Below are 24,478 nucleotides of genomic sequence, written 5' to 3' on the forward strand. Positions count from 1 at the left end.
TCAGAATGCTAGGGGGTCTGCGGAGAACTAAATCAGAAAAGAGCAGTGTTGGGCTTTCCTCTCACTCCCTTTCGGCTTTGTGGAACAGACATCATGGAAGAGACTGGACTGGGTATTTGTAATCATGTGACCCCACGCAGGATCTCAGGGCACAGTCTCCAAGACTGTGCCTTCTCTTACCGCCTCCCGGCGCCATCATCTGCTCCCCCTGGCTCCTCTTTCTTCCAGTATCCATCTCCCCAATCCAGTCCTTGACTAGGCTGACTGCCCAGTTCAGAGTTTCTGTAATTCAGTTTACCAATATCCAGAACAACTTGCGAAGAATACACAGCTCCAGGATCAATTAGGTAGAAGAGGGTGGAGTCAGGGGAAGTCTTTTTTTCTGATAAGGGAGCAGGATGAAGCCCCTAGAGTCTCAGCCCCAGGACTGGAGAGAAGGCACCCCAGGTGCTAGGGGAGTCCTTTGTCTTTATGATGATGGTGATAGTTTAGATCAAACTATGTGGGAAAATAGGGACGGTCACAGGAAATAACCCTCCAGATTAAAATAAATAGATCTTGTAAGAAAAATAATGAAAAGAAAGTGAATAATTACTGTCATTTATATGTCCTGCTCAGGCCTTCTGCATCATTAAGACACAGCATAGTCTCTGGTGGAGTATCACTAAATGCTTCAGATTTGACAAGTGCTAAATTTTACCTGATTAGCAAAATGCTCACACTTGTAAACTCAGGTCCTTACTGGTAGATTCCATCTGCAAGATTGTTCTCAGCTTAAAACTTAAAGAAAAGCAAAAAGGAAAGGAAATGGAAAAAAAAAAAACAGAGGAAACTCGCCCCCTGCCCTGGACACCGGCAAGGCTGACACAAAGTGGTTTAAAGTTAAGTGAAGTCGAGCTTTAAGAAGATGGGGCCTCTATATAAAGTTGAACAAGACGTCTGGGGCCCTCACAAAACCTTTTTTGGCCTCGACAGCGGCAACCCCAGCCTCCCTCCTAACGTCCTCCGCCTTTGGGACCAAGCGGGAAGCTCACGTTAGTGGCAGCCAAGGAGAGGGGTTGGCCGTGCCAGGACTAAAGAGGGAGGGGAGGGGAAAAGCAAGTTTCGCCCACCCCACGTTCGGGCGGAGGGGCGGGAGCTGCGCGTCCGGGCCTGGCCAAGCAGCGTCTCGGGCTCTGTGCATCTCTTCGGGAGCGGCGCGGGAAGGATGCTCGTCCGCAGAGGCGCGCGCGCTGGGCGCGGGATGCCGCGGGGCTGGACCGCGCTCTGCTTGCTGAGTCTGCTGCGTGAGTATGGGCCGCGCGCCCGGCCCGGCCGACTTGGTGGCGGGGAGGGTCGACGCTCTCCCGGAGGCAGAGCGCGCACAGCCGAGTTAGGCGGAGCGAAGGGACCCCTGCCCCACCCCACGCCCCCACGCCCACGGCTGCTCCTGGCTTGGTGGGACCGGGGCCGCTTGAACCGAGCCCAATGGGGACTGGTGCCTCCGCTGGGAATGGGTGGGGGTGGGACGCGCCGGGAAGGCGACCACACTGTGAGCGTGAACTAGCCCAGGTGTAAATCGGAGGGCGCGCCGGAGGCTTCCCAGAGTCAATGAGGCTCTTCTCAAGTCGTCTCTAAAGTAAAGCTCTTTGAAGATGCCAGTGTCCTTTCGCGTTGCCGAAGGAGCAGAGTGCAGAGTTGGAGCCAGAGCCAGGAGACAGGGGAGGAGAGAAGCAGGAAAGTTTCGTGACTGATGGTTGATTCAGAAAGCTGCGGCCTGAGCCGGTTCCTGGGAAGAGAGCGTTGGTACCCACTGACCACTAGGACAGGGGGAACCAGAATTGGACGTTCAAGGAACCAGAGCGAAGCCAGCCCGGGATGAGGCCCCAGGTCCGAGGTCCAGAGGCCCAGGAGGCAGACTGAGTTAGGTGACATGGGGAGTTTGGAATGAAGAACAGTCCGTGAAAATATTCTTGCATTTAAGATCGGAAAGCTAAGTTACACTCCGTCTTCTGACACCCTCTTCTCCATTCCACTGGAGAGAAGCCACGGGGTAGATGGAGTTTGTTCTGTGCCCTGCCTTCCTCTCCCCACTGCAACCCCTCACCCTGGCACAAACTCAAACTTGTTACATTTTGGAGTTTTCTTCCCCTGCCCTTCTTCTCCAAGTTCTAAAACGAGTGGACAGATCAGCAGACTGGTGGACACTCCTTTGCTTATCCACATCCTCCCTGACTTCTTAAGCTCTTGCTCTTACTTTGGTTAAAAAGAAAAATTAGTAGGCACTCAATAAATGTCTATTCATAATTGCTTTCATTTGGGGATAACATTCTCCATCTCATCTCATTGCACTTAGAAGGATTTAAACATTGTAAGTTATTCTCCCTTTGGCTCAAGATTCTGCTTCCAGGCCTCTAGGACTCCCAATTCCCTACTCTTATTGCTTCCTAAAGGCCACCCACCATGGCCCCCCAGAGTGACCTGGGCCAGCCAGCTAGGCCTCTTTGCTCTCAGTCTCCTCTGCTGTCCCCCTTTGGGTCCACCCAGTTGGGAGACCAACTGGTCTCCCAGTTGGAGAAAGCTCTAAGGCTCTGGGTTGACCTGTTTGACAGCCCCAGACATGCCCTTTGGGGCAGGGAAAAAGCTGTCACTAAGGTGTCCGTTGAAGCCCTAGAATGGGGAACTGCCCTGGGGCCTGGCTGCATCTCACAATGGGGTGAGTTGACCAGCGGCTCAGATTCCTATCCGATGCTCTACTCTCCTTTGGCTTCACAACTCATGATGACCTGGTCCTGGGCCGAGTGAGGCCCACCCTTTTCTTATTTCCTCAGCTGGCCAGTCTCAGTCTCTCCTTGGCCTGAAACAGTGGGGACGGGGAGAGCGATTTAACCTCTGCAAAACCTTGGGCAGATATGCTGAGAACTTCAGTGTCTCTGCTTTGGGGATGAGCACTGGGGCCTGGGTCCCTATGCTTAATCTTGCCAGACTGCTGAGGCCAGTGTGTAGCTTTATGCATTCCCCAAGAGCTTTCTAGGGTTTGTTTTTATATAATACTAGGAGTCATTTTCTATTATACTGTGGGGTGACTGGAATGGGTGAGTGACTGTACCTTGAAAGGCTAACAAAGGAGCATTGCAGAAACTCTGTGCTATTGTTACTGTGAACTTTAGGGCAGAAGAGGGTTCTGTGGTTTTCTCCTCACTGACCCTGACCAAGAGCTTTGTTCTGGGAAGGTCTTTCTTCTGTCGCTGTGAGAACTTGGCCTGGGCTTGGGTACAGCAGCCAACCAAAAGTGGACTTTCTCTGTTGGAGATGGGGTGGCTCTGGGTGGTGACCAGAGTCAGGGTGGGCACTGAGAGGCCACCAGGTAACACTGCCACACCACCAGCTGGAAAGAGAAATCTTTCAGGTAATCAGGGAACCCCATTTGTCAGGCCCAGGGTATCTGTTTCCTCCAAGTCCTCCAAGGCTGTCCTTCCTCTTTCCCTAACAAGTCCCACCCCTTCACATTCCTCTCCTTCCTTTGGGTCCTTCGTGTCTGCTGACCCCACACCCATATCCTGTCTGGGGCTACGTGTAAGAGGGGAAAAAAGAAAACGGAAAAGAATTTTATCAGATATTTTCCGGAGGGGAGAGGACTCCACCCTTTGACTCTCTGCCACATGGCGACCAAGAAGGAGCAGCCTTGGGACCTCTGACTAATTCCGTGGTCCCCAGTTCTCCCCCTTGTAGGGCCAAGCCCAGCTGGCATAGCCTTTGCAAATGCAAATCTTCGGCAACATTCCTGTTTGACTGATAAAACGAGCCTGGGCATCTTTTTCTTATCCCTTTGGCTCCACCTCCTGGGCCTGTTCATTCACTAGTTCTCATCTCCTTCCTTCTCTGAGTCTTTGTCTCCAAAAGCTCAGGGCAAGAAGTGCCAAACTGCAACAGATAAACTCGGACTCAGAGTCTTACAAAAACAAATCAAAAGGAGCCACAAATTCCACTTCTTACCGTCTCACTGCCTGATTTCCTTTAGATCCTGGGCAGGAGGGCCTGGGCTTACTTTCAGAGCTGGATAGTTACCCAGTTCCACCCTCAGGGTGCCTGGGCCTCCTTCTCCCATTGACTTTGCTGGATGTCACTAAATGGCCCTGAGTGTGGGGAACTGAAAATGTGAAGGTGTGGAAAAAGAATAAAACACACCCTCCAAAAGAAAATGCTTGGAGTCGCCAGGGCAGAATTTCCATATTTTTCTGGGCTTTGACTTCCCTAATGAGAACATTCTCTTCCTTCCTTAGCTAAGAAATAAAAACACAGTATCTACGATTTTTAGTCCCAAGGGCCCTAGACTTTGCTAAGGAGAAAGACTCATGCATCCTGGGAGAATGCGATACAAATGAACAGGGATGTATACCAGGGTGTACTTCCTAGGACCTACACTCTGGAGACCACTGAAATGAATCACTTCCCTTTGGAATACAAAGGAAAAACCTCTGGCTTCATTGGGAAGTTTGCTCCTGGTTTAAGAGGGAAAAAAAACCCCAAAGGACCCACCACCGATACCTTCTTAGCAGAGCAGCATCTCTAGGTAGCCAGCTCCATTATTTAAGAAAATGCCTTAATGAGTATCTGGGTGAAAAAACCTAGACCCCTGGACAAACCTTTGATGTGCAGTGGCAGACAGGAGGCTGAATTGCTGAACATGATAAAATAAAGTAGAACTTCGTATTTGATGGGCCCTAGAGACAAAAGGCTAAAGGACTCCAGAGGCCAGGAGAACATAGAGAGAGGAGGGGAGGTGCTGGGAGAAGTAGGGAACAGTAGTGAGTGGAGGGTGGAAAAGACCTGGCTGGGAAAATTCCTTATGTTGTGGCCCGGCTGTTTAGCATAGGAATATCTAGCCTAGGATTTCAAGATTATGCCTTTGTCTCTTCTGGGCTGTGCTGTAATCTCCCTCCATGATCTCAAACCTTCAGTAAACATACACTGGCTGGGCTTCCCTGGTGGCGCAGTGGTTGAGAGTCCGCCTGCCAATGCAGGTGACCGAGGTTCGTGCCCCGGTCTGGGAGGATCCCACATGCCGCGGAGCGGCTGGGCCAGTGAACCATGGCCGCTGAGCCTGCACGTCCGGAGCCTGTGCTCCACAATGGGAGAGGCCACAGCAGTGAGAGGCCAGCATACCGCAAAAAAAAAAAAAAAAAAAACCACACACCAAAAAACATGCACTGGCCTTGTAACACTGTTAGTGGTGCTCTGGGGTGGGGTGGGGGGAATAAAGGAAATAAAGGAATGGGTGTTTGGCAAACCCATGGTGCAGTAGTGTAGAACGAGAACTCCTGCAGCCTGAGGACAGAGAGGCACAGAGCTGTGAGACAGGGGTCGGTGGCAATTAGGAAAATGGAGAAAGAGGTGACTGGGAGAAACGTAGGCCCCCAGGGAAAGCTCAAGATATTGGGGTTCCACAGGAAGTGGATGGCGGCTAGGACATGCTATTTGAATATTAAAGGGGAGTCTCAGTACCCTGGGAACACTCAGGCCACAGACACTTTTTTTATGCTCATACCTCAGCTTAGCCTCTGCAGTATAGGAAGGCATCAGCCCAGTTCTTTGATCTAGTCCAACATGACCCAAACCCACCGAGACCCATAGCAGGGATGCTTCCTGAATGCTCCCAGGAAAGATGGGTGGCTCATTATCTCCCACAGTAGTTCATTCTATTTAAAAAAAAAAAAAAATCCCATGATTATTAGCTTTTTTTGTACTGCAATGAAATTAGCCTTTATATAGCTTCTAATCATTAACTGCAATTCTATTCCTTAAACTCTCACAGAATTCATCTGATCTTTCTTCATGACAATCCTTAACAACCTTTCTTGTCTGCTCCACTAGATTATAAGCTCCTTGAGGACAGGCATTTATTTAAATTCTAGTGACACTAACACCTAGCAGTAGAAAGGTATCTTCTCTTAGCCTGTGCTCTGCACAATGCTGAGTTTGGTGGCGCTTCAGGAAAACAAGAATGAATGAATGAGTGAGATGAATCTTGAAGAAAGGTATTTATTCTCTCTCCCCAAATTCTTCCTTTCTGTATCAAAAATCAGCAAATTTTTTCTGTAAAGGGCCAGATAGTAAATATTTTAGGCTCTGGAGTCCATATGTGGTCTCTGACGCATACTCTACTTTGCTTTATTTTACAACACTTTAAACATGTAGAAGCCATTCTTAGCTCACTGGCCAAACAACACACAGCCCATGGGTTGGATTTGGTCCACCAGCTATACTTGCCAACCCTTGATCCAGATGAAACAGCACTAAGCCCTCAACCATATGACTTGGTTTCTAGAACTTTCCTAGTTCTGGTTATCCTCTCGTGGACACTCCCTTAATTAAATAAATTCCCTCTTAAAATATAGCATTGAATGACAGGGTTCTACATAGAAGTGGTCAGTGTGAACACTCCTGATGCAGTTGCCATTCAACCCAAGTGCTTATTGTGAACTCAGAGGACTGTGCTCAGTGTCCTGAGTAATACAGACAAGTATGAGAGATGGTTCCCACACTCAGGAAACCTATGATGTAACCAAGGTGACAAGACCTATACTCAGGAAGCAGCATATATGATCTTGTGCCAGATAAGTCATGGAGATATGTGTCTTAAGGTCTCTGAGAAGCAGGAAAAAAGGGACCTCTCCTAAAGATAACCACTGTTTCTTGAGCATTTACCAGACAGGCAACTGCTTTACACCCTCCATCTCCTTTATTCCTCTAAACAACAAGGAGCTAGGGACTATTTTCTCCATTTTACAGGTGAGGTATAGAGAGGTGAAGAAGCTTCCCGAGGAGGCCATGCAGCTAGAACTTGGTAGAGGAGCCTTTCAACACGGTCCAATTACAGAGCCCGAGCTCTTTGTTTTGAGGCTCTCCTGTCATCTCATCAACCATCAACGCAGGCTGTGGGCTCCCAGCAGAGGCCAGCTTGTTCCCTCTTCCTAGTACTGCATCTAAGATACCCAGGATCTCCTCCAAGAAACTCCTCTTGGGCCAGGTGCTAGAATTTGAATGAATGGGCAGAACGGTGCTGACTGGCTAGGAGATGAGAAAACAGCACCAGCAAAACCTAAAACTCAGAGGGTCTGTGAAAAACAAGACCAAACATAGGGGGAAAAAACCTTCTCCTAAAGTACAGGAATTTAGTAATTTAGGTAGCAGAACTTTCTGGATCTCTGGGAATTTGTAAACCCCCTTTAAAGACTAAAAGAATCTTTAATTTACTAATTGTAGGTAGAAATCTTTTAGAAACATGTTACATATGTTTCTGCTTTCTTAGTGTATCAGGAAAAAAAGGGCTTTAACATTCAGACTCAGTTGTATCATGAAAATAATTCGGTTATGGTGCAACTCAGTGACATCATTAATGCCTATGAAGGTGTATATTTTCATTTACTCCTACCATAAATGCTTCCAGACTAGTGTGGTGTTTGATATTCATGTCTGTTTTTCATTTATTGCTGCTTATTCATTTTCAACTGTTGCTTCTCCTTATTGTTTGCTTCTATTGTTTGCTTCTCTTTCTAATTTTTAGCTTTAGCTAGGATATCAGATAAACAAGTTTGTTAGAATTGCATGTAAAACAAGAATAATTGCCTCTGAAATAGGTACCTGTAAGTTAAATGCATGACTTTTACAACATGAATTTTGTGGCATCTATTTGGCTTCTTGGAACCCTCATTTTGCTAACTTCCTGATACCTTGTCTTCTTTTGTCCCAAGTTCATGGGTTGAGATCAAGTAGGGTAGGTAGAGGCAAATAGGGTACTTAGGGAGACACAGTTAATAAAGATGGAGTGAGAAGTAAACAACAGAAGATAGCCTTTCATTCAAATTTAAATTGTAGTATAATGCTCTGTTGGGTTGGGGGTAAGGGCTGTTCTTCCAGTCTAGAGTGGAATAGGGTGGAGGTTTCATCGATTGTCTCTTGGATCTGGCTGGTAGGCTGCTATGACTTCCACGCAGAGTTGGGGATAAGAAGCTCAGATAAAGAAAGATCAGCATTGGATGGTTTAATGTCATGGGTGTGTGGGGGGGAATATAGGATAAGAACAAACCTGTGGTCAGTCTTGATTCTTATAAATGTCATTCCTCCAAGACCCATCTCTTCATGGGAGCACGAGAAAGGGAGCCCTAGAGACTGTGAAAACAAGAGACTCCAGTCTCTACTGACAGCCTCTGCTGTGTAGGTCAGGATTGGCTCCCAGGGCTCTGCCAAGGTGTCCCCTTGCCCAACACCAGCTCATATGTACCCCATTGCTCAGCCTTGCCTTTCTGCCTTTCCTCTTTGTCCTGTTTCTCTAGGGTCTCAGAGGCTTCCCCACTCACCCTGGGCTCAGGGACATAAATCTGAGATTGGGGTTCCCTTTCCATTTGCAGACAGATCCTGCAACCTGTTCCTCAGTTCTTGGCTGAGGGGCGGGTGGGAGGGGGCAGCTGCAGCCGGGAGCCTGACCCCGGTGGCTCAGTAGCTGGCCTGGGTCCAGGATTGCTTCACTCATCTGGAACAGACACGTCTGTCCTCAGAGCTAGCAGCAGGTCTCTCTTCACATCTGGAAAAGTTCAAAACTGTTTGTCTGGGTGAAGGAGGCCCTGGGGGAGGGGGGTTCATAAGCATGACATCACCTCAGCCAGGCCCAGCTTTCTCTGGGGAGATAAGAGGGCTGGGCCAGGTTGGGCCAGATGGGATTCCCAAGAATTGATGTATTGGTGGGAAGAAGAAAAAAGGGTGGGCAGGAAGAGTGATGTCAAGGGGGAGTTCCAGTGGTGCCTTGGAATAGTACCTTGAGAGGATGGTCCTACGGTTCAGTGTCCAAATGTTCCCACCACCTGTCCCCTGAGCTGAACTCATACCTTAGGGTCAGATTGCTGAGAGGGACTTATTTAAGGACAAGAAGACTGGATCTGCTTCCCCATCTATTTTATTTTGATAAATCCACTCCCCACCCACTACTGCCCCCTAGCCCAGCCAGACAGGAGCCCATACTTTTCTCTCCAAAATATGGAAGATGCATCCTGATCCTTAGCAGTTTGGACCCCCTGACCCTCTTGCTACTTCTATTCAAGAGTCAGCTAAACCTCAGTGGTCCCATTGCTCTTGCCCTGCATGAATGATGGCCTTCCCTCTTGGCCAAAACCTTGGTGATCCAGGTTCTTACCTCTAAAACGGAGATAGTAATATCACTTGTTCCTCCTCCTCACTTGCCCTATAATTTTGAGATATGAGTTTTGTACTCACCATGAGTATCAACCTACCGGCAGCAGGCTGGGAAGAGAGGCAGATGAGGGAGAGTGAGACTTGCCACTACCTTTAGGGGAAACTTTTGGCCTCAGGTTCATTGCCTTGAAACTAATGCCTAACTTCCACCTTGACGCTGAGGGAAAGAAGAGGCGTCATTTTGCACTGCTATTTACCCAGAAACTTCTGTAAAATGTAGGCCTAGGTTTCAATCAGTAAAGTTAGAGATGAGCTTTAGGGTGGCCTGGGACCCTCAGGTGCCTTTCCTTGAGGATGCTACTGCCGGGTATGAGCTCTGAATACCAAGTCTACTGCTAATATTTACAGGGCTCAAGCTAAGAATACAATGGAGTACCACATATTATATGTTTAAATACTTCAAAGTTATAAATCAGGCCAACCATATGGTAAATAAAATATCGTCTATCCTCTTACCTTGAAAAACTTACCTTCATGGCCACCTGGAAGGCCAGATTTGTATTTAGGACTCTCAGAGCCTTGGAGTTCAATGCCACAATGTGGCTTAGCAGGAAGAGATGGTCGTCGGCCCTTGCCTACCCTCTTCTCTTCTTCTTACTCATGGCTCTGGTCCATACTGTAAGGGATCTTGCATGAAGGCAAGGGACACCCCACCTACAAGGTGGGGCTAGATCTTAAGCTCTAACCCTTCTCCCTGCAAACAGCCACCCATTGGCCACCCTTGGGCCTTGGAGTCACACACCCTGGTGCTGCAGTTCACATTTGGAAGGATGGACTGGGAGAAGAGGCCCATGCAGGTCCTCAAGTGAGCAAAGAGCCATTTGGGCAAGAAGTTCTAGGACTTCTGGTCCCAACACATGATCTAGAAGAGAGGGTACACCTCTCTTGGCCCCATGGACTCCTCGTAGCTTGGGGACAGGGAGGGCAGGAAGAGGAACAGAGTGTAGGCTCTAAAGTGCAGGGTCCAGACAGGTAGCTTCTCCTTCCTGGGTCTAAGGATGGCACTGCTGGATACCACAGGAAAAATGGAAGGGTAAGAACCTGCAGGAAAATTTTCAGAGAATAACTAGTTCCAGGAACGTTATACTATAGCAATTTAGCCTTTGTTATCTCATTGATTTTCCCAATAATCCCTCACTTTAAAAATTAGTAAACTGAGACACACACACATTAAGTTACAGAGTTATTGACAGAGCCAGGACTAAGCTCTCTGTTCCCAGGACATTTGTTGAGAAACCAAGCGTTATGCTCTCTAGTCCATCAGCTAGATTTCTAGGTCGGAGCTTCCCGAAAGAAATCTTGGGGTTGCTAGCTGCAGTTCCTCAATAAAAGGAAAGAATGAAAGGATTTGGGTAATGGGGGAATCTAGGGAGGATAGAAGATTTTTAAAGGATTACATAGAGATGGTGTCAATCTAGTGATTATTCCAAGAGTTAATACATTGGCTGAAGAGAAGGATACATTAAAAAGGATATAGAGGCACATCTTTTCGCACATTTTAGATCTTGGCAGTGTTTATTCAGGTGTAATTTGAAATTTTAATATTTTACTTAGCATGTTATGAGCATTGCCTCATATTCTCATGCTGCTATAGTTTTTGCATTTTTTTATTTGCAATGATTATGGTATGTTAAATGCATATAGCATCTATCCTATTGTAATTCATTTAGCTGCTTGCAAGTTTTCCCTCCTATAAATAATACTATACTAGATGTTTGATGCATGCAAACTTTTCCTTCTCTCTTTCTTTAGGAAAAATTTAGTGAGAAATTAGTCACATGTCCAGGAGGATGTCCTTGTTCTGCTCTGTTGCCAGGGGTGGCAGGGGATGTTCTAGATGGATTCTACCTAAAGTCAATAAATTGAATCAGGTGATGCCATGAGGCTCCAGGATGATTTGGGTTCTGATATTTCTTCTTTGTTTCTCTATAGCCTCTGGGTTCACAAATACAGAGAACTTGACTACTACTGCCACAAAGTCATCTACCCCAGGAATATCTTCAACTGTCCCTACAACTATATCCAACCAGGAAAGCACAATATCAACTACTTTTGGAAACATCAGCCTCTATGCTGTCTCTCAGGACAGCAATGGGAACACAGCAGCCATCTCAGGTAAAGAGTGTTTGTCTCAGGCCCCAGAAGAATGCTGCTGGCACTAGGGTAAAGTATTAGGATATATGCAAATACCCCCACCCTCTATTTCCCTCACAGATGGAAACATACAAGCCCCTTTTAATAGTGGCTTGAGTATCATGCTTAGGGTACCCTGAAGTAAGTGCTAGACAGTTCTTCCTGTAGTGACAGCTTTCTCAAGTCAACGCCTTGGCTGCTGATCCTGATTTGTAATGCGCCTTGCACTCTTTGAGTTCAGCTTAGTGATAAAATAAGGATCTGATAAGGACTCTGTAGAGATCTCTGATCTCTTCTAAGTGAAGCAGACTGTGTACAGGTTCAAATTGGTGGCCTTTGACATCTCTAGGGTGGACCAATTTCCAGTTCAGTTTCAGAGTCCTGAGGACATCTCTAATACATTCTATGATTATAGCTATGGTTCCAACAGCTGGCTGGAAGTGAGTTGGTAAGGGTTAAGACATGAAGTAACTCTTAACTCCCCAAATTCCCTTTTCTGGGTTGAAGTCCGTGCCTATGTCAATGAACTGAGATGTGTTTGTGTGTGTGTGTGTGTGTGTGTGTGTGTGTGTGTGTGTGTGTGTGTGTGTTTATGCCAATGTGCATATATTCACATTTCTGTTTTGGTCAATTCCAGAGCCTACAGTCAATTTCACATCTACCTCTGGGATCACCCCAGTCCCTGGAACCATGAACTCTTCTGTCCAGTCACAGACCTCTTTAGCAACCACAGTGTCTTCTACCCCCATCAACTTTACAACTTCAGAGATGACCTTGCAGCCCAGCATGTTACCTGGAAATATTTCAGATTCCCCATACAATAGCACCAGCCCTGTGACATCTCCCACTAACCCCTATACATCATTTTCTCCTATGCCAAGTACCATCAAGGTGGGTGAATCAGGCCAAAAATGACAGACTGCCCCCTCACTTCATATGTATGCAAGCTCTCTCTTCCCCTTAATGTCTGCTTATCCCAACCAATGAATTTGGGTCATACAGGAGTTAGCATGAAAAATGTACAGCATAAATATTGCTGGAAGGGATAGAAAAGGGAGGAGAGGGGTAGAGTTGGGTAGCAAGGCTGATCTGTGCCGTGGGTACTATATTTCTAGGAAGTAGAGAATAAAGAGGATTCTCGGAAATCCATCCAATTCTCTGTGGTTCTTTCCGGTACCTCTTGGTCTAATCTTTGACTAGGGTACCACTCGCCTTTGGGCATATTTGGAAACCATCTTCTACTTAATGGCGCTGCTTTTCCCAAAATGTTTAGGGCAAACACCACTTCCTCTATGCAAGAAGGTTTGGTGGTATGCCAGTAGTAGAGAGGCAGTGAGGAGGTAGGCAGACCAGGGATGTTGAGCTCAACCTGCCTTTCTCAGCCTTGGGGCCTGCTGCTATCAACAGCTTTTAGCAGGGAGAGTAGAAAATGTGAGGGCATGGAGCCTGGAGGCAGGCATGGGGGACCTGCCTGGTTTCTGTTTTTAAAGGAGCCAGAATAGAAATCTGGAGAGTCCTAAGGGACCAGGAGGAAAATGAGCATCACCAGGATCTGCCTGGCCTCCTCATTATCTGTTTCCCTGCAAGTGTGTAATTCACTGGAGGGAAAACAGCTCAAAGGGGAAAAGATCCTCCCTTCTTCCATTTCTGCGCCATCCAAGCTAATGTTTACTAAGGTCACAAATAGCTACTTGCCTGCAAGCCCAGGCTAGTAACAAAAGTTTTGATTATCTGATGGGTTAGGAAGTGAGGTAAAAGAAGAATATGACATAAATTTCTAATCTCCTAACAAAATGTTTAAATTTCCTTTCTTTAAAGCCTCTTTAAAGAGTATCTCACAGAAATCAAACCAGAAAAGAGGTGGGGAAGAAATGAAGGGCAAAGATGCTAGCTTATTTACTTTTTTTTTTTTTAATACAGGGAGAAATAAAATGTTCCAGAGTCAAAGAAGTGAAATTGACCCAAGGTATCTGCCTGGAACTAAATGAGACCTCCAGCTGTGTAAGTCAAAGCCCCCACCTCCATCCCCAATTCCTTACTCGTCCCTCTCTTCCCAAAATTCCTTCTGAATGTCCTGAAGGCAAGTCTTGGACTGACTGGCTTGGGAGAGGGTAGGGGACTGACTTGGGAGAGGGTAGGGGGGAGTTTAACATGGACAGGCTACTTTGAGTACTGAGCTTTGGATTTAAGGAGTGAGAGGCCCCATCTGGTGGACAAAGAAGGAAAAGACAATTTTATTTAAATTTACTTTTTCCCTCCTCTATTGTACATTTTATATATATATATATATATATATATATATATATATATATATATATTCAGATTTAAGTTTGCTTTTATGTTAAGAAAGTTCTTCATGAAATATAAACTAGTCACCTAAAATATCAATTTATTTATTATTATTTTCATATAACTCTTTAATATACAAAGAATTTTTTTGCTGTAAATGCTGCATTCTCCATATAACCATTTCCCCTAGCATTATTTATTGCATGATCCTCTCCTTTATTGATTGGAATGCTTCCTTTACTTTGTATTAAGTTTTTATATGTCCTAGGGCATATTCTTCAGAGAGATTTTATTTGTTTAGTTTGTCTTTTTTTTGTCTGTTTTAAATTTTTAAGTTATTATACTTTTATATTACAGCACTTTTAATATCCAGCCAAGCAGGTCTTTGCTTATTACACTATAAAAATGTAAGGCATTTTTCATCTGTTCTTTTAGAAAAATTTTAGAAACACCTATTCAAGATTCAAAAAAACCACAAAACCATTAAAATTTTAATTGGAACTGCTCTAAAATCCCTCTATTTTTTTCTGGTTTTCTTTGGTATTGTTCAGTATCTTCTTTTTTTAGTTTTTAAAATGTTTTTTCCTTAGGTTTTATGGATTTCTTAAGGTTTATTTATAATATAGATTTTCCATGATATATTCCAATTGATTTTTCTGGTATATTTGAAAGTTCATTGAGTTTTTAATATTTATCTTGGGTCTAGTCATTTTCTTTAACTTGTTTATTGATTCCAGAAGCTTTTTAGATGATTATTTTTCATTTTTAACATAAGCTATTATGTTATTTCTCATAATATGTTGCTTTTCTCCTTCTTTTTAGTAGTTATACCTCTTCTTTCAGTTTCATGTCTTATTGCATTGGTAAACTGTACAGCATGGTGTTAATTTTTAATGATGATAGCAGACCTCCTTGCTTTGTTTCAGTAAATCCAATTTCCTGACAGTAACAATTTCCTGGATGAAGGATAAGATGACAGGAAGAGTGGTATTTACTCATAAAAAAAAAAAAGTTTTCTTACAAGGTGGGAATCCATTTAAGGGAACCATATATATGATGTGTGACATGCATAGATTGGAAAGAGCCTGAGCAAATACTGTAGTCTGTAGAGGGCATTAGGTTACTTATTTTGTCCACTCTGACTATTGGTGTCTTATTCATGATTATCAGTTGGGTCATTGTGACTCACAGGTCTTTTAAAATAATACCTAAGAAAATTATTTAACTTACAATTTTAAAAAAACAACACAAATTTTGAAGACACAGGTTCACACAATGGAATAACTAAGTGCAATCTGCAAAATAGTTAAGCATGAATATACAACGTACAAGTAACATTCTGTGTGTTTCTGATGCTGATTTTCAACTCTAGTCATTTAAAAAAATTTTTTTGCCCAACACTTTGCTAATTATAGCCAAGAAAAATGACCATCTTCTCCCTCTCTTTCTTTTTGTATCATCTTGGTTGAGCACTTATTTTCTTGTGCATCACAGTGGTCTGTGCCAGAATGCTAATTCTTTGGACGAACGACTTAGAGCTAACTGCAGAGAATTCATTCTAAACGTCTGTCCACTGCTCTTCAAAGTTCACATTTAACTAGGGTCATTGTACAAGACAAGTGCCAGAAACTTACTGCTACTCCAGAAATAACTCCTCTTTCTGTGCTGCAGTCTCTTTCTCTCTGAGGTCCTTACTGTCTACTCTATTCTGTGCCACAGCTAAGGTCTGCACTCTACTCAATTTGGAGAGGATCTGCAAGTAGGGACGTGAAAAGATAGCAATTCCTCCAATATCCTAAAGAAGGCTTCTGCACTGCCCATGATGAATCAACTCTATGGCAGCACCTGTGTAGTGCTATTGTTTTCCTTTTCCTTCCACCACCGTTGATACCCCACCGTTGATACCCCTGTCTTCCTGAGGGTTCCTCTGCCCCAACCCCCAAGCAGCATTGCCTCACAAGGTAATTTTCCTCAGTCAGCAATCCTTGTTCCAGAATTTTTGGCCACAGCTCCTGATTGTGTCCCAGATTCCTTTTCCTTGAGTCCTACTGCATGCTTGTCTGATAATCAATCTGTTCCAAAGTGGTGTAGTGTCTCCTAATTTTCCTTAGGTTGCATTTGTACCTTTGGTGTCAGAGAGCCTTACCACACCGGTTCTAATCGAGGGAAGCTCAGGCCTAATGAGAAGCATGAAAGACATGGGTTCCTCTAACATCACATCCTTGAGTACTTATGTAATGTTGTCATGCTCTTCCATCTAGTATATTCCCATAACAGAAATATGCATGCATTGTTCTCAGCTATCCACTCATTTTGTACTGGTACATAGTGAGTATCCAACCTGTTAGCTCTTGATATGGGGATTATTTAGGCCTGTCTTCTGTACATGCATTCTGTAGACATTTCTATCCCAACTACTCTCCTTTTGCTCCTCATCCTTCACCTCTAGGCAGCAATCACCTATTTCAGCCAGAGGGAGGGAAGGTTATCCCACATTCTTGTCAAGCACCTGTTACCACATCTCAGAATCTTCATTAGCAGAATGTGCCACCCTATATCTGACTTTCATTCTCTCCACTGAAATATCAGGTTAATTTAGTTTTTGTGGTTGTGGTTTCCCACATAATTTCCAAAATGTGAGATTACTTTATTCTCGTATGCTATAGCTATTGGTCCACCATAAGCTATTCTCTTATGCTATAGCTATTGGGGAATCTACCAAGGAATCATTTTAATGGTGGTAAAATACACATAATATAAAAATTTACCATTTTAAGTGTACAGTTCAGTAGTGTTAAGTACATTCACATTGCTGTACAATCAATCTTTAGAACTCTTCATCTTCCAGAACTGAAACTCTCCACCCATTAAACAACTCCCCATTCCTCCCTGCTCCCAGCCCCTGGAAACCATGATCCTACTTTCTGTCTCTATGAATTTGACTACTCTAGGTACCTCATATGAGTAAAATCATATAATGTTTATCTTTTTGTGACTGTCTTATATCACTTAGCCTAATGTCCTCAAGGTTCACCCATGTTGTAGCATGTGTCAGAATTTTCTTCTTTTTTAAGGCTGAGTAATATTCCATTGTATGTTCATACCCCATTTTGTTTATCCATTCATTCACCTATGGACACTTGAGTTGCTTCCACCTTTTGGCTATTGTTAATAATGCTGCTATGAACATGTCTGTTCAAATATCTCTTCAACACTCTTATTTCATTTCTTTTGGGTATATACCCAGAAATGGAATTGCTGAATCATATGTTAGCTCTATTTTTAAAATTTTGAGGAATCACCATACTGTTTTCCACAATAGCTACACCATTTTGTATTCCCAGCCACAGGGCACAAGAGTTCCAGTTTCTCCACATGCTCACCAATATTTGTTATTTTCTGCATCTTTGATAGTAGCCATCTTAATGGGCATGACATGTGTTTGATTGGCATTTCCTAACGATTAATGATGTTGAGCATCCTTTCATGTTCTCACTAACCGTTTGTATATCTTCTTTGGAGAAATCTCTGTTCAAGTCCTTTGCCCTCCAGTTTGTTTTTCAGAACTACCTTTCCTCAGAAACACATATGTTTATACTCAGAAGTTGTATTTTCTCTGCTAGCTCACATCACCCTTGTTCTGTCACATTTACTTCATTGGAGGCAGGCTGCCTCCGGCCTCCAGATAATATCCCCAGCCCTCACCTTCCTTGCCCTCTGCCCCAACACTAAAGGTCACTTTCCATGCAGAAAAAATAACTTACAGATGGAGGACTGATGAAGACAGCGTGTCTTCTGGAAAGAGCCTGAGATCTGGGACAGCCTAACTTTTGGTCAGCTGCCCACTTGCGTGACTTGTAACAGGTCCTTTAATTACTCCAGTCTCTATATGAAAATAGGTGTTTTAGCTGCATTGTCAAACTGACACCACAGTCAATACATTTATTGAAAGAGAGGGTGGGAGGGACAGAGAGAGGCGATTTAGCCTAGAATCTTAACATTGGGAAATATCTTAACGTTCATTTAGAAAAAGACCTGTCCCTCTCTCTCCCAACTCCCATACTTAATGTGCTTCTTTAACATGTTAAGAGTCTTTGCAAAGTTTGAGAATGCTACTCTAGAAAAGTTAGGTAGTTTTATTATGATTATTATTTTTATAAAGTAACATGTGCAAGCAGATGTAGTTAGGGGTCCACCAATCTGATTCTCATGAGCAAAATGGTGAGGCTGTGGCTTCCTCCTGCCTACTCTCCCATGATGACTGCCCACAGCCTCCCTTGGGGGAGGATGTTTATTTCAAGCATCCGGAGGAGCATATTGTGCTTTGTTCAGGACCCACCTGCTCCTCTCCAGGCCCAAACACAATTCACTGATGCTGTTGGATTCCAGAGTGGGAGGGAGGCTGGACACTGGATTCCCTTGAATTGAGTCCAAGAAACTAAACAAGGGGTGGAGGGACCCTGTGTAGAAGCCAAAGCACCTGGGATGTTAAGACGAACAACAATTCACTGAGTCCTTGTTTGTTTGGTGTTATGCTTCGTGCAGTCTGGGTTCAAAATTATGTAATGTACACCCACTCCCCCCCCCCTAAGAAGTCTTATAGTCTAGTCACAGAGAAATGACAGTAGCAGTAAGACAGAATGTGATTAAACATCGAAGTGTGGACAGTATAGTCTAGGAGGTATTGCTATTATTAATAGTAATAGTAACAGCTGCCATTTATCCAGTGCCAATTTGGCTCCAAGCACCTTGCCAGGCACTCTTCATACAGCAGCTCTTCAGTCACCACCCCTACTTAGTCTTCAGCTGAGGAGCCTGACACTCAGATGAGTTGCATGACTTGCAAAGAATCTAGTTAATAGCAGAACAGGGGCTGATACCCAGTCTAATGGAAGATAGAACTGGCTTCACTGAGGAGGTGCGATGGAATTGAGTCTTGAAGGATGGGAATCCAAGGGGGAAAGCCATGTTCTTCATTGCAACCAGGGTTGTGAAGGTCACAGGCTCACACACTCCTGGGCTTCCTCGTAGTGCTACCCCCACTCCCAAGGCCCTTCCCTGCCAGCTTCTCCTGCATACATGCTACCCATTCTTCAAGGCCTATTTCAGGATGCTGCTTCTGATAATCCCAAACCAGATGTATGCTCACCCTCCTTTGAATGTCCATAGCAGTTGTCTGTGCCTTTCTTAGGGTTCTTACCATGTAACTAGCTCTATTACCTCTTAATCTCTTTGTGCCTCAGTTTCGTCATCTATAAAATGGGGAGAATAATATGATCCACCTCGTAGGGTTGTGTGAGGCCTAAATGAGTCACCATGCATAAAGCACTTAAAATAGGGCCTGAGACATAGGAAGCATCGTTTATCTTCATGGCCATGCATGGCCATGAGAGCTTTGATCATGTGGAATTCATTGCCACACCTGTCCCGCCCGCTCCCCCGCTCCCATACCTGACACACGCGCAGAGGGTTTCACACAGTGTCTCATATTCGGGTCCTGATCACTGTCAGAACAGCTGAATCTGGTTGAGGAATAGCTTCCTAGGACTCAGCAGACTGAGGAGGTGCCGCCTTGTTTGGCTTGTTTAGATTATGCAGGAGCCCTGCCTCTCTCAGAAACAAGACACATTTCCACCAGAGACACTTCGGAAGCCCAGAATCATCCAGGCAGGAGTTTCCCTCCTCCTCATCCAGAAGGCCCGGTGCTGGGGAGGGGGAGGTGCTCACAGAGAGGCAAGGCAAGGCTCTCCAAAGGGGCACGGGCCTAGAGAGGGAGAAGACTGCTGATCACATCCAGTGTGGTACCCAGACTCCCCACAGCAAATGCTGTTGTGAAGAGCCTCTATCCAAGGACTTCCTTGGATACCTGCATCATCTATCCTTTTCCTGAGGGGGAAGCAGCCATGGCCTGAGAATTGATTTCTCTGTAGCTTTGGCTCTTGGGTACCTTCTGAGGCTACTGTTGGATTCTTCTCTCTGTGATCTGGAGGTTAGGTAGTCCTGCTCTCTGGCCTCCCCAAAGCCTTGAATTCCAGCTGGCAGGAGAAAGCTGGATCTGAGGTCAATCTTGACCTTGTCTTGTGCAGGAGCAAAGGAGCCTGGGTTTTCCTGCCTTGGGCCATAGCAGTAGGAAAATACCCAGGCTGCTTTCCAAGCTGGGAGGGCCCTCTGGCCTTGCCCTGAGGAACAGTACTGCTCCACAAACAGGAAGCTTTCTTCTCCACGGAGGCTCAGTTCTGATGCCCCTCACACGCCCCAGCAGTTTTCCCCTAACAGGAAAGCTGTCAGAGCCGTTCAGGCATTTCCTCCCCTGCCATCTGCCATCTGGACAGAGGAGAAAGTCTTGGTTTTGATTCCTTTTCTGTGCAGGGGAGGCCACTCCCTTTGGAGGCTATTGGAATAAATCCTGGAGGTCTGAGCACACGGTGCCAGAGGGGCACAGTCAGTGATTCCAATTCATCCCATTTCTGGGACTCAACTGTTGAAGGATAATCAGAGTTTGTCTTCTGAGTCTGAGTGCCTGAGTCCTCTGTCAGCCACCTGGAGCAATCTGTCACCCTCATGTAAAACTGGGTTCCATGTTTCTAATGGGAAAGGGGAAAGGAAGACTAGACAAGAACACCCCTTGAGTTTGAGCCATGCTCTTTGTGAGACCCCTTGGAGAGTAAGAGGGAAGGGACCGAGGATCCCGTTACATCTATAGTCGTAAGTGTGTTCTCTATTCCTCACCTCCCTTAGCTTTTCCTTCAATATTTGAGGCTATTGTAACCTTGAAACAGAGGATTTTCTCTTCATTAGTATTGCATTATTAATATTTTCTGTTATTGGTAATTTCTTTTGAATTTACTTTGAATAGTATGTTTACATGGGCAATCCTTCAGTAAGATGATGTTTCCTAAATTCATCCTCTGGCATCTTACAGTACCACCTAAGACCACCTTTTGGTCCTGGAAGATTTTGGAGTTTTTATCTTATTGGGTTTTTGCATATAAGAAGTTTGCAAGGTTTTTTTCTTCAGTTGGAATTTTAGAAAAAAAGGATTCTTCTTGTTTTGAGGGTAATAGTGTGACTTTAATCAGAACTATTGCCTGAGACTCCGGATGCAGTTCAGAGTATACTAGTAACCTCATCTCCTTCTCACCATTTTTCTCTGTTGTCCCAGGAGGAGTTTAAGAAGGACAATGGAGAGGAACTGACCCGAGTCCTGTGTGGGAAGGAGCAGGCTGAGGCCAGGGCCGGGGTGTGCTCCTTGCTCCTGGCCCAGTCTGAGGTGAGGCCTCACTGCCTGCTGCTGGTCTTGGCCAACAGAACAGGTAAGGGGCACATCTGTCTTGAAGTCTAGGGAAGGAGAGGGGCTGAGGTTAGAGGACCCTGGGTAGAAATCAGGCATCTTCACTCAGAGAGCACAGGTGCTAGGGAGCAGGGCTATGCTGGCTTTGGGAAAGACCTTCCTGAGATGTACCCTCACCATCAGAGCATCTTCTAGACTAGTACAGGATGAGCTGTTCCAGCTTCTAGATTCAGCAACCTCTGTTTCTAATTCTAGAACTTTCCAGCAAGCTCCAACTTCTGAAAAAGCACCAGTCTGACCTGAAAGAGGTAAGCTCTCTGAGATGAGGGGTCTCAGGGGAATTCACTCGAGCAGGGGAGAAAGTAATTATCTTCTCCAGACCTGCCCTTCCTACCTCTCCACCCTTCTCCAATAGTCCTTTCCCTTCTATGTTTGGAACAAAATTTTACAGTGCAGCTTAATTAAGAGATTGCAGTCTTAAGTCCTGTTTAGAAAATCCCTGAGGTCCATGTCTTCTTGGGTTTAGTCACTGTTGAGTCACACACAGGGTCTAGCATGGACTGGGCTCCTTGTCTAGAACCCATGTTCCACAAATGACAGGCTCTCTTTTTTGTCTCTTCTCTTCAAGCTGGGCATCCAAGGCTTCACTGAACAAGATGTCGGGAGCCACCAGAGCTATTCCCGAAAGACCTTGATTGCACTGGTCACCTCGGGGATCCTGCTGGCTGTCTTGGGCACCACGGGCTATTTTCTGATGAACCGCCGCAGCTGGAGCCCCACAGGAGAAAGGCTGGTCAGTTCTAGGGTCCAGGGCAAAGAAAATGGGAAGCTAGGTCTCCTGGGGAGGTCCATGAATGTCATGGAGGGGGAGGAGAAATACCAACAAAGGCAGTTCTGTGCCCTCACACGGGAATATGCGTGTATGCACATTACTGTATCCATGGACAAGTCAAAACAATATATAGCAGATTGGGGAGGGGGCACTAACTGGGGCCCTGGTCCCTGTGGTAGCGGGTGGTTCATGCCATCTATTTATTATTTTCCCTCGGGTAGTTTAGCTGGGTACAAACCAGAACAAGCTGCTAAATCAGCCACTTATTTGCAAGCATGTTAAAAGCCCACGGGCACCGAGTGGCTCACAAGGGGACACATGGAAGGAAAATCTACTCTTGACATGTTCTGGATGAGAGAGGACAAGGCCAGGGTTTGACTCTTGGCCTCTGGCCCTTCACCTCCTCTGGGGAGGTTATTGCACCCTGGGGACTGCCTAGTTTCTGGCGGGAGCTGGCTCTTGAACTGCTGTGGCATGGTGTGGTGCCTCTCCTCTGTCCTTTCTCCTCTAGGAGCTGGAACCTTGATCGCTCTTCAGGAAGAAAGGAGTCTGCACATGCAGCTGCAACCTCCATCTTCCCCTCCTACTCCCTTCCTCTTCCTCCCATCCCCCTTCCTGCTGCCCTGCTTACGAGATAATGCTCCTTTATTTATACACCATCTAGGGCGAAGACCCTTATTACACGGAGAACGGTGGAGGCCAGGGCTATAGCTCAGGCCCTGGGGCCTCCCCTGAGGCTCAGGGAAAGGCCATTGTGAATCAAGGGGCTCAGGAGAACGGCACCGGCCAGGCCACCTCCAGAAACGGCCATTCAGCGAGACAACACGTGGTGGCTGATACCGAACTGTGACGGGGGGCAAGTGGGTGGGGCGAGACTGGGCAAAGTCTGGGGAAGGAGCCCCTCCCTGCACCTGAGCACGTGCTGTCTCCCTGCTGGAGGAGCCTCCCTTACCCTCCACCCTTTCCCACTGCACACCCCCTCGGAGTCCGTTCCTGGGACCCTGCCCTGTTCCAGGCCAAGGGATTCTCGCCACCTTGGGGAGAGACAGGTAGCTCCTGCCCTTTCCACATTCAGCTCCCTGCACCCAGCCTCTGGGCTGCTCTGCGTAAAGGTGTGATAGGGAAAGCCAAGGTGCAGAGAAACTCCTTGCGGGGGCGGGGGGGTTGATGGGCTTGCAGCTTCCACACAGGGGCCCCTTCCTTCCCCCTCCTCTCTGCCTCATTATAGGAACTCCCAGGGGAAAGCACAGGCTTTTCTGGGTTGTAATTTCCTCCCAGGAGACTTTGCCTTTTACTCTTTCATCGTTATATTTTCTTTCTCTGCTTTAGGGAAACCAAAGCAACCCCTTTCACCTGCTCCTTTGTAATGGTATGGCCAGAAAATCATGTTGTCTTAAACCATCTCCCTCATTCCCCCTCTGAGGCACTGTGGAGTCTGTCACCAGCTCCCCTCTTGCTCTCCAAGTTCCCTGAGCTCCACAGGCCCCGGCCCCTCCCTCCAAGTTTTAGAACAATGTCCTGTGTCTGTGTGTTTGGGGTCCATGCACACACATGTTCACAAATGGACACACACGGACACAAATGGGTGAGGGCACGTAGCTTGGCCCTCATCTCTGTGGGGCCACGCAGAGCTTCTGCTTGGGCTGCTGTTTCTCCCTGTGGTTCAGAGTAGACAGGACCGTGGGACCAGATCTCTGAGCCGTGCCTCTTGACCTGTGTGCTTCTGAGGAAGACTCTTGCACTGAGGCTAGGTTCTGACCTTAACCTCTGTCTCAGAGGCTTCCTCCTCTCCCTGACTCCTGGGCTGAGCTGTGGCCTCAGCCTCCCAGCAGACTCCTTTCTGTCTCTGCCTTCCCAGCCCTTAATCCTTTTACTGCCCTGCAACCCATGTGGTCAGGGCCCCAGCATGTCTCCAGAGGACCCTCACCACAAGCGACCTTTTCTGTGAGTGACCCAGGTCCTGTTTTTGTTTCTGTTTTATTCCAGAGGGGTGAAAAGGGATCCTGGTTTCAATGACGATTGGAAATAGAACTTTCCAGAGATGGGAAGATGGGGTGGATTTTTTTTTTCCTGAATAAAAAATGGCGTGTGTAAATACTGTAATTAAAGTGATACGGAAACATATCTGTTCTGTGGTTCTGTCCCAGCCGGGTGTGCCTGAAGACCAGAGCAGCGGTCTCCCCATGAGACCTGGCCAGACTACGCAGGGACCCGGTAGGGAGGGGCTAGCCAGGGAAGAGGTGGGACCAGCTCAGGGGACACAGGTACCAACCAGGATGCTGCTTTTTGTCTAAGCCTACTAACTACTCCCCTCTCTGGGGGGGAAACAGGGATGCCCTCAGGGAAGCTGATGTTTCTAGTCGCAGAAAGAAAAGCAGGCAGAATGCGACGGGGGTTTCAGATTGGAGGGTGCTGAGGACTTAGGAGCTGTACCCTTCATGAACACCTTTCTGAGATAGAGGCACATTTTGGTCACCATATGCAAAAGATGCCAAACAAAGAGAAGGAGCCAGGGCCTGTGCACCCTCTATTATAGTCACACCGTCCCCATCCCCAGCTGGGGGCAGACAATGAAGGACAGTATGGGAACTTCTGTCTAGAGATCTGGCTGCCAGCTCCTGGAGGGGATGCTTTCCACCTCTGCATGAAGACAGCAGCCTAACTGCAAAACCATCTGTAAGCCCCCCTACCCCAGAGCCCAGACA

The 24,478-nt window shown here is 46.1% G+C and overlaps 1 protein-coding gene across 2 annotated transcripts; it reads left to right on the top strand.

Annotated features, from left to right (window-relative positions):
• Positions 1–802: 802 nt before the first annotated feature.
• CD34 (CD34 molecule) lies at positions 803–23,897 on the top strand. Of its 2 annotated transcripts, none has more exons than XM_067032522.1 (8): positions 803–1,286; positions 11,161–11,343; positions 11,999–12,252; positions 13,282–13,362; positions 20,813–20,963; positions 21,197–21,249; positions 21,570–21,734; positions 22,285–23,897. In XM_067032522.1, the coding sequence occupies exons 1-8, from the start codon at positions 1,208–1,210 to the stop codon at positions 22,297–22,299; spliced, it is 981 nt and encodes a 326-aa protein (XP_066888623.1). In that variant the 5' UTR covers positions 803–1,207; the 3' UTR covers positions 22,300–23,897. The 2 variants fall into 2 exon arrangements, with proteins under 2 accessions (XP_066888623.1, XP_066888618.1); XM_067032517.1 differs by having other exon boundaries at positions 880–1,286; positions 22,438–23,897.
• Positions 23,898–24,478: the final 581 nt, after the last annotated feature.

This window comes from Kogia breviceps, chromosome 1 (genome assembly GCF_026419965.1).
Source record: "Kogia breviceps isolate mKogBre1 chromosome 1, mKogBre1 haplotype 1, whole genome shotgun sequence".
Taxonomy (NCBI): Eukaryota; Metazoa; Chordata; class Mammalia; order Artiodactyla; family Physeteridae; genus Kogia; species Kogia breviceps.

Bases quoted from the DNA above. Each gene is read 5' to 3' on its own strand.
- CD34 (XM_067032517.1), top strand. From the start codon at position 1,208: ATGCTCGTCCGCAGAGGCGCGCGCGCTGGGCGCGGGATGCCGCGGGGC. The intron at 20,964-21,196 runs GTAAGGGGCACA...TTCTAATTCTAG, and splicing joins GGTCTTGGCCAACAGAACAG to AACTTTCCAGCAAGCTCCAA. The intron at 21,250-21,569 runs GTAAGCTCTCTG...CTTCTCTTCAAG, and splicing joins ACCAGTCTGACCTGAAAGAG to CTGGGCATCCAAGGCTTCAC.